At 45.8% G+C, this 9,455-nt stretch overlaps 1 protein-coding gene across 22 annotated transcripts; it reads left to right on the top strand.

Annotated features, from left to right (window-relative positions):
* Positions 1-533: 533 nt before the first annotated feature.
* Positions 534-9,137, top strand: LOC123189394 (uncharacterized). Of its 22 annotated transcripts, none has more exons than XM_044601798.1 (9): positions 534-2,055; positions 2,128-2,185; positions 2,427-2,564; positions 5,426-5,553; positions 6,444-6,614; positions 6,796-6,967; positions 7,633-7,766; positions 7,913-8,012; positions 8,777-9,137. In XM_044601798.1, exons 1-6 carry the CDS (start codon positions 1,889-1,891, stop codon positions 6,830-6,832), a joined length of 699 nt encoding a protein of 232 aa, XP_044457733.1. In that variant the 5' UTR covers positions 534-1,888; the 3' UTR covers positions 6,833-6,967; positions 7,633-7,766; positions 7,913-8,012; positions 8,777-9,137. The 22 variants fall into 22 exon arrangements, 8 of the variants coding, with proteins under 8 accessions (XP_044457733.1, XP_044457731.1, XP_044457732.1 ...); XM_044601796.1 differs by having other exon boundaries at positions 8,758-9,137; XM_044601797.1 differs by having other exon boundaries at positions 8,682-9,137.
* The last annotated feature ends 318 nt before the right edge of the window (positions 9,138-9,455 follow it).

The following is a 9,455-nucleotide window of genomic DNA, read 5'->3' as shown; positions in this document are numbered from 1 at the left end:
TCTCTCTCTCTCAGCGCGCTTTCCTTTTAGGTCCTACCGATCCAACGACGACACAGCTCTCGTGAGATCGCCTGGATGTGAGCAGAGCAATATATGTAGACTTGCAGATGCTGGTAGACAAACTCGAACGGCATCGTGCAGACAGGTAGCCAGCCAACAATGCCCGAAAGAAAGAGGTTGGTCAGACAAGTAAGCATGGCTGATTAGTAGGTGAACATGCTGAAGATGGCCCACTAATCAGCACGTTTCATTAGGCAAGACACATGTGTACATATGTGGAATGACGCAGTGCCAATCAATACCATCCATTATCCAAGCTGTCAAGAGAAAAAACGTCCATTATCCAAGATAGCAAGATCGCGATTTCATCCGCAAGTCAATGCAGAGGATATTAATCATTTGTGTTCAGCAAGTTGGAGCAAGAGCAAGAATAATGGTGCCTCTAACACCTAATTAAATTCTAACTGAAGATACGAGCACATCATGTTTATATTCTACTGTATTTATCGGCACAGATACATCTAAGGTTGGAGCTTCAAGTGGTGGAGGCCGAGGTGCGCACGGGAAGCAGCGGTGCCGGCCGCGACGGGCACAAGCAGCAGCCGCGCCGGCCGTGCGTGGGCGAGAGCACCAGCTAGCCGCGGAGGTAGAGCTCGTGGATGTCCGCGTGGCCGCGCATGTCGATGCGGCGCCAGAGCGCGGGCACGTCGCGCGCGGCGCGGCACCAGGAGCGGCGCACCTGCCCCACGCCGGTCAGGATCTCGATGTGGTCGAGCTTGTGGAGGATGGCGCAGAGCACGTCCAGCAGGAGCCTCGCCCAGTCCCTCGCCTCCTCCGCCGCAGGCGCTAGTGCTGGCCCCTTGCGGCCGCGTCGTCCACGGGAGTCGAGAGCCACGAGACTAGGCTGTGGAAATGAAAATGGACCATGCTTGAGCCATGCTCCAGGTGAGCTGCGCGTAGCCGCCGCCGCCGCTGAAAATGGCCCATGCGTGAGCCATGCTCCAGGTGAGCTGCGCGTAGCTGCCGCCGGCGAGCGTGTGCGCCGTCGTGCGTGAGTGAGCGCCGGCCGTGGTCGGCGGTGGAGGTGGCTTGCAGGTGCACACGAGGTGTTTGTAGAAATGCCAAAGAGAAAGAGAGAGGAGGAAGAAGAGGGTCAGCCTGACTTGTGGGCCCATCCTATTAGAAAGACGTTTAAAAGAGGTGAATCAGGCATTTTCGCGATGTGGTAGTTTTTAGTCAAAGATTAGAAAAAAAGTGGTAGTTTTTGGCACAAATATGTAAAGTGGTAGTTTCTAGACACATTTACATGAATTGTGGTAGTTTTTGGTTAAATACTCCGTGCGCTACCACTCCCGCCTCCTTCCGGCGCGCCGTCATCCCCGCCTCCTACCGGCGCGCCGCCGGACCCTCCTTCCCTGGAGCGCCGCCACCCCGCTGCCCTCGCCATCTTCCCGAGCGCGCCGCTGCCGCCGTCTTCCCCAGAGCGTCACCGCCCCGCCACCCCCGCCCACGGGACCAGTGGTCCCATCGCCGGTCTCCCCCCACCCAGATTTGCCGGAGGCGCACCGGATCCTGCCTCATGGCCGGTTCCCGCGACTCGGCCGCCGCCCCAACCGCTGCAGCAGCCGACCACCTCCACTAGGTGCCCCGGCGGTTCGGACCCCCACCTGGCCCCTCCCTCGAACCCAGCGAGCCTCCGCCCCGACCTACTTCCCGCGCGAGGTCGCCTCCGCCTCCTCCTGGCGCACCGCCGCCCCCACCATCTCCACCTCCGCCTCCGCCGATGCCTCCTTCTCCACCTCCGTTCGCAAGCGATGGCGGCCGCGGTCTTCAGCCCCAGCCACCATGGCTGCAGATCCACCCACGGCCGGTCGTCTAAGCTTCAAGCATGGATGGATGGATTCAGGAAGGTATCCTTCCTCCCTGGGTGGAGCGAGCTGCAGATCCCGTCCGGCCCTCCGGAACCGGCCATCTCCGCCTCCTCCTCGCCGCCGCCGCTGGGGATCACGTCTTCACCAAACGCGAGCTCCGCCCCATCCGACCGACCGCAAAGGGGTGAGTTTTCTTCATCCCGAACCCTCCTGATTTGCTTACTGCACTGTGAGAACTCAAGCTTTTCTTCTTCAGAGATAGGACATGGCGGAAACAAAACTGCACGACGATGTGCATTTCTGCAACACATCAGGTCTACATTTTCCATTGCCCTGGACTTATGAGTAAGTAGCATACAGAGTTCAGTCTGATTCTAAAGAACAAGAGTAGAAAATATATTCTGCCGAGTAGAAAATATCTTCAGGTCTACATTTTCCATTGCCCTGGACTTATGGCTATCTGATTGTAAAGAACAAGAGTAGAAAATATAGACATGCGTCTTCACGTGTGTGCATTAAATTTGTTTTGATTCTGTTAATATATTTTTGTTGCAGACGGAAGAAAAAGCAGTGAGGAGAGGTGTTGATATCCTTTGCGTCCAAGAAACCAAATGGAGAGGACAGAAGGCGAAGGAGGTGGAGGATACCGACTTCAAGCTGTGGTACACGGGGACGGCTGCAAACAGAAATGGCGTAGGCATCTTGATCAACAAGAGCCTCAAGTATGGAGTGGTAGACGTCAGGAGACGTGGGGACCGGATTATCCTGGTCAAGCTGGTAGCTGAGGACTTGGTTCTCAATGTTATCAGCGCATATGCCCCGCAAGTAGGCCACAATGAGAACACCAAGAGGGAGTTCTGGGAAGGCTTGGAAGACATGGTTAGGAGTGTACCGATTGGTGAGAAGCTCTTCATAGGAGGAGACCTCAATGGCCACGTGGGTACATCTAACACAGGTTTTGAAGGGGCGCATGGGGGCTTTGGCTATGGCATCAGGAATCAAGAAGGAGAAGATGTCTTAAGCTTTGCTCTAGCCTACAACATGATTGTAGCTAACACCCTCTTTAGAAAGAGAGAATCACATCTGGTGACTTTTAGTAGTGGCCAACACTCTAGCCAGATTGATTTCATCCTCTCGAGAAGAGAAGATAGGCGTGTGTGCCTAGACTGTAAGGTGATACCTGGGGAGAGTGTTGTACCCCAGCATAAGCTGGTGGTTGCTGACTTCCGCTTTCGGATTCGTGTCCAGCGGGATAAGCGTGCCAAGGTCGCTAGAACGAAGTGGTGGAAGCTCAAGGGGAGGTAGCTCAGGTGTTCAAGGAGAGGGTATTTAAGGAGGGCCCTTGGGAGGAAGGAGGGGATGCGGACAATGTGTGGATGAAGATGGCGACTTGCATTCGTAAGGTGGCCTCGGAGGAGTTTGGAGTGTCCAGGGGAAGGAGAAGCGAAGATAAGGATACCTGGTGGTGGAATGATGATGTCCAGAAGGCGCTTAAAGAGAAGAAAGATTGCTTCAGACGCCTATACCTGGATAGGAGTGCAGACAACATAGAGAAGTACAAGATGGCGAAGAAGGCCGCAAAGCGAGCTATTGGTGAAGCAAGGGGTCGGGCATATGAGGACCTCTACCAACGGTTAGGCACGAAGGAAGGTGAAAGGGACATCTATAAGATGGCTAAGATCCGGGAGAGGAAGACGAGGGATATTGGCCAAGTCAAATGCATCAAGGACGGAGCAGGCCAACTCTTGGTGAAGGACGAAGAGATTAAGCATAGATGGCGGGAGTACTTCGACAAGCTATTCAATGGGGAGAATGAGAGTTCTACCATTGAACTGAATGACTCCTTTGATGAGACCAGCATGCGTTTTGTGCGGCGCATCCAGGAGTCTGAGGTGAAGGAGGCTTTAAAAAGGATGAAAGGAGGCAAGGCGATGGGCCCTGATTGTATCCCCATTGAGGTGTGGAAAGGTCTCGGGGACATAGCGATAGTATGGCTAACCAAGCTTTTCAACCTCATTTTTCGGGCAAACAAGATGCCAGAAGAATGGAGACGGAGTATATTAGTACCAATCTTCAAGAACAAGGGGGATGTTCAGAGTTGTACTAATTACCGTGGAATTAAGCTAATGAGCCATACAATGAAGCTATGGGAGAGAGTCATTGAGCACCGCTTAAGAAGAATGACAAGCGTGACCAAAAATCAGTTTGGTTTCATGCCTGGGAGGTCGACCATGGAAGCCATTTTCTTGGTACGACAACTTATGAAGAGATATAGGGAGCATAAGAAGGACTTGCATATGGTGTTCATTGACTTGGAGAAGGCCTATGATAAGATACCGCGGAATGTCATGTGGTGGGCCTTGGAGAAACACAAAGTCCCAGCAAAGTACATTACCCTCATCAAGGACATGTACAATAATGTTGTGACAAGTGTTCGAACAAGTGATGTCGACACCGATGACTTCCCGATTAAGATAGGACTGCATCAGGGGTCAGCTTTGAGCCCTTATCTTTTTGCATTGGTGATGGATGAGGTCACAAGGGGTATACAAGGAGATATCCCATGGTGTATGCTCTTTGCGGATGATGTGGTGCTAGTTGACGATAGTCGGACGGGGGTAAATAGGAAGTTAGAGTTATGGAGACAAACCTTGGAATCGAAAGGGTTTAGGCTTAGTAGAACTAAAACCGAGTACATGATGTGCGGTTTCAGTACTACTAGCTGTGAGGAGGAGGAGGCTAGCCTTGATGGCCAGGTGGTACCTCGGAAGGACACCTTTCGGTATTTGGGGTCAATGTTGCAGGAGGATGGGGGTATTGATGAAGATGTGAACCATCGAATCAAAGCCGGATGGATGAAGTGGCGCCAAGCTTCTGGCATTCTCTGTGACAAGAGAGTGCCACAAAAGGTAAAAGGCAAGTTCTACAGGACGGCGGTTCGACCCGCAATGTTGTATGGCGCGGAGTGTTGGCCGACTAAAAGGCGACATGTTCAACAGTTAGGTGTGGCGGAGATGCGTATGTTGAGATGGATGTGTGGCCACACGAGGAAGGATCGAGTCCGGAATGATGATATACGAGATAGAGTTGGGGTAGCACCAATTGAGGAGAAGCTTGTCCAACATCGTTTGAGATGGTTTGGGCATATTCAGCGCAGGCCTCCAGAAGCTCCAGTGCATAGCGGACGGCTAAAGCGTGCGGAGAATGTCAAGAGAGGGCGGGGTCGACCGATTTTGACATGGGAGGAGTCCGTTAAGAGAGACCTGAAGGATTGGAGTATCGACAAAGAGCTAGCTATGGACAGGGGTGCGTGGAAGCTTGCTATCCATGTGCCAGAGCCATGAGTTGGTTGCGAGATCTTATGGGTTTCACCTCTAGCCTACCCCAACTTGTTTGGGACTAAAGGCTTTGTTGTTGTTTGTTGTTTTTTACGGAAGAAAAAGCAACATGAAGTTCCTGTCTGCATCAAACTGCTTTCACTTATATTCTGCTGAATTTCTTCCTTCTATGGGACTGTACATGGGGATTATCTACAAGGGTTATGTCCTTTGCAGGTAGATTATCTTATAGGACGGGCGAAATGCAACAGAAGAAGCTCCTCCGCTGCTACTCGCCAAACTCCAAGCAAAAAGGACCTTCCACTTTCCTTGCTAATGGTGAGCAACTCAAAGATGTCTAAAAGGTTACGCTTAATATTTACCCTCCGTATCTTATTTACTTGACCATTACATGTATAGATGCTTTCAGAGAACATGTATATATAGCTGCAGATCTGTTATATCTGAACAATGGCAGATTTGACCATTACATGTATATACCTGCTAGGAGAGAACATGTATATCTATCAGTTGTTTTTGATCATTAAGATATTACTTTCTCATCTTATTTCTAGGTATAAACACTGGTGCTGTTTTGTTTAATTTCGAAACATGCAGATTATCGTGTCTTCATCCCTGCGAAGTGACATTCTTTCCCAGTAATCTGTGCATGTGAAAATTATTTTCAAATGCGATTCTACTTGGTAGTTTTCATATTTCCAATGGCCCGTCAAGTGTGCATTTTCACGAGCTTCAGCAAACCCTTTTTCAGTCATCTGGTCCATGTACATACCAAGTGCTTGTTGAAATAAAAATGCAATTGGCCGCCAATTTTATCTTGCGTGTATCACTGGTTAATTTTTTATAGTTAGTTTTATGTCTATATATTGTCAATATATCGAAAGTTTGGTCCTCTGAGTAAGCACTCGGTTCCTTGTTAGGTCTGGCTAGATCGATATTTAAGGGATCATTTTTAGTCCCAGTTTTCCACCTTGCATTAAAAGAATGCCTTTGTATCAATTACATGCTCTTTGTCTAGACTAACACTCAGATGGCTGAAACTCGAAGTTTCAGTATCAATATAGTAAAATTCTCCCAAATAGATAAGTATCAGTTCACTTTTGGGTATTCATATTTTCTTTGTGTTTTAAATCTTCAATTATTCATCAATTTTAGTGCTACATATTCCTATTTGGATTATACTTGGTGCATCAAATTAATGAATCAGGAAACTCTTTTTTTGTTGTTTGGGCAGGGGCCTCAGTTTGTTCGGAATCAGATACAACCATATGATCCATTATTGTTCGTGGGCATCATATTTAAAAAAAAAATATTTTTTGGATTTTGTAAAGTTTGCGGTTAATAAGCCGGTGAGAGCTGATGGTTCAGTTAGATCCTGCATTTACTTGACCTCTTTCTCTGTCAGGTAAATTACCATGGTACTTATCTAATGCGATTTGTAAAGTTTTACCAATCTGGTGAGCATATGAGACTGCAATATTGTGTTCACTCTCAGGATTAAACTGCTTGCTGTGTAATTCACCTCTTATTATTTCCATGAAATAACAGTAGTTTTCTTGTCTAACTTCATTTGATTTTGTATGCAGGAGGATATTCAATACCAAGATTTATGATTTGGCATAAGTGAGATGACATACAAGTGAGTTTAATTCATGAGAGTGAAATAGCAACAGTTTAATTATCATACCGCCGGCAGCTGCACCTCAACTGCGGAAAAAGAAATCTTGAAGAACCAAGACCACCACCAGCTGGAAGAAGGTAAAAATCCTTTTTTTTTCTTCTCCCTCCTCATTTGATTTCCATTTCCTCGCAGCTCTAGGTAATTTCGTGACCTACCTCTTGGTAAGTCACCTATCTGCAGAATGCATATAGTGTGTGTGTGTGTGTGTGTGTGTGTGTGTGTGTGTGTGTGTGTGTCAGATATACAGTGAAAAAACACCACAATGCAAGTGTCATATCCTGTTCTTGGTGCAATTTTGCAACTATGTTCTGGACTGTAAGCAACTGCTTCATGTTAAACTAAAGCTCCAATCAGGCTTATGGCTCTTTTGTTTACATTATGAGTAGTTGTTCTTATAAGATGTTCGTTATCTAGGTAAAACTTGGGAACATGTATGGATGGACAATACTATATGGATTTGGTCATTTTATTGACTAATTATACAGCGTATGAACTTATAGAGTTTAGAGTTGTTTATCCTGTTCTAATGCTGGAGTTAAAAGTTTCATGTAGCTAATGCCATCATCTTTATAATAGAGCGGCAACATACTCCATAAGTTTTCACCCTACTCTAGGAAGCCATTTCATCAGTTTTTGGCTTCTGACACACTCGGAGCAACAAATTTTGTGCTGCTAATTGTACTGCCCTCTCTGTTCTCTCTCTTTGCACTTACTTGTGATTTTTGCTTATGTCCGTGTACAGATTTCATCTAGGAAATTTAGTCCTAGGGACTTTGATATACAATGATACACCAAAGCAAGCAAAGAAGCCAAAAGAAGTTAAATGTTTTTACCTGCTGCTGGCATCCGATGAGCAGTTGCAGGTGTCAACCATAGGTAATTCTTGTAAGATACTTTCACATTTCTCTAATTTACTTAAGTAAATCTTCATCAGTTTGGCTTTAGGTGAAAATGCCTGCTTGAGAATTTAGGGAAAATTACATATTAGTAATTGACCTCGTTTTTGCTTGTTTATTCTGTAGTATTGTTATATGAAGTGAGAGTTGCATGTGCTTATCTGAAGCTTATACTAATAATTTGCCTCCCTAATTGTGGCTGATCTGGAGCTCATACCCATGTTGGGTGAGTATCTCCCTCTCTGTTTGTTGGGCTGTCGGCAGCTCCTTTTTGCTGCGTCTCTGTATACTATAACCACTATCCCTAAAATAAGTAAACTATAACCATACTCTTTGATCATATTATTTAGAAGAAAAAAGATTAGAGCTGCATTTATTCATATTAATGTAGACTGGGCCTGATCCAAGAAATAGAAGACTTATACATTGATTGCATCCACCGATAAAATCCCAAATGTGTGTGGGCAAGACTATCTTCGTGTTTTCATAATATAAAAAATAGTAGGTAAGTGTCAATCTGTTGCTGGTTCAGAATTTGATAAGGTTGAAAACTTTGTATGAAAATCTTTGTAATTCTTTTGAGTTGTGGAAGAGACAGCTGGGATGACTTTGATAATATGCATTGGATGGCGGAGGACGAAAAATAAATAAGGTGGGGCGGCTCTGAAGCATAAAAAAATTCCAATGGAAAACGAAAGTAGTTCATGCACACTAAAATGCACACAAATACTTTTCAAAATCATGCTATTGTCCGGTCATTTTCTCAAAATGACACTAAAATTTGAATAATAATTACTTCTCTCCTTTTGTCTTCCATTTTCCCGTCCAGTACATTTTCCTCTTTTTAGTTCATCGGAAAAATTGACACACAGCGGCCGCTAAATTTTTTGAGAAGACGAACCATGGAGATTGGAGATGAAGAGCTGGTCGCCGCCCCTATGTACCTATTCTGATTGGAGTTCTTATTACAGTTACATGATCATGTGACAGCATGGCATCGGACAACACGGCCTTCACCTTAATGCACCCCAAAGGTGGTCATCGCCGAAGCACGCCAAGGGTGAGCCATAACCATACCGTTGACCCACCGGCGTGGTGAGGACAAATTGCATAGTATCATGTTTTTTCAGTTAAAACCTGAGAACAGAAAGACGTATCTAACACAGTATGTAAAATTTGTAAGCTCATATGAAAATAGCTGAGATCAAATTAGGTAAGCACGTTCTTGCAAGCGATGTATTTTCTCACTTACGAGAATTACCAGTTGCATATATAATATACTGTAGTAGCCTATATTCATGCACTCTCATTTTTGCTGAACAATTCATGATCAATACTGGATTTTTTTAAAGGAAGCCACTTCAACTTAGTTTGAGCTCTCATGTTGTCGAATTAATCAGCAAATATGTTATCTGTGGCTTTTATAAATTGACACAATGTTTCTGATTTCCAACATTACAAAATTATATGTTTCGTCCAGTCAGGTTTTTTACCCCATTATGTAATCGGCTCAGGTGACAATAGTATCTTCATTGTTCTTCTCATGACCATTTCCAAACTCAGGCTGGCTGATTTACATGAAATTAATTTCCTCAGTTGTGGTGGCAAATATAATACACATAATCCATATTGTTATGCACTAGCGTGTGTGTGTGAAATAGATAGATTA

This window comes from Triticum aestivum, chromosome 2A (assembly GCF_018294505.1).
Source record: "Triticum aestivum cultivar Chinese Spring chromosome 2A, IWGSC CS RefSeq v2.1, whole genome shotgun sequence".
In the NCBI taxonomy this organism is placed as follows: Eukaryota; Viridiplantae; Streptophyta; class Magnoliopsida; order Poales; family Poaceae; genus Triticum; species Triticum aestivum.
The sequence above is the reverse complement of the archived record's forward strand: the minus strand, read 5'-3'. Positions and strand labels throughout refer to the sequence as shown.

What these genes read in the sequence shown, in the direction of transcription:
- LOC123189394 (XM_044601803.1), top strand. Translation starts at nt 1,889, where the DNA reads ATGGATGGATGGATTCAGGAAGGTATCCTTCCTCCCTGGGTGGAGCGA. An exon ending in ATCCGACCGACCGCAAAGGG is followed by an intron (nt 2,056 to 2,127) that starts GTGAGTTTTCTT and finishes TTTCTTCTTCAG; the next exon opens with AGATAGGACATGGCGGAAAC. An exon ending in AACTCAAAGATGTCTAAAAG is followed by an intron (nt 5,554 to 6,443) that starts GTTACGCTTAAT and finishes TTGTTTGGGCAG; the next exon opens with GGGCCTCAGTTTGTTCGGAA.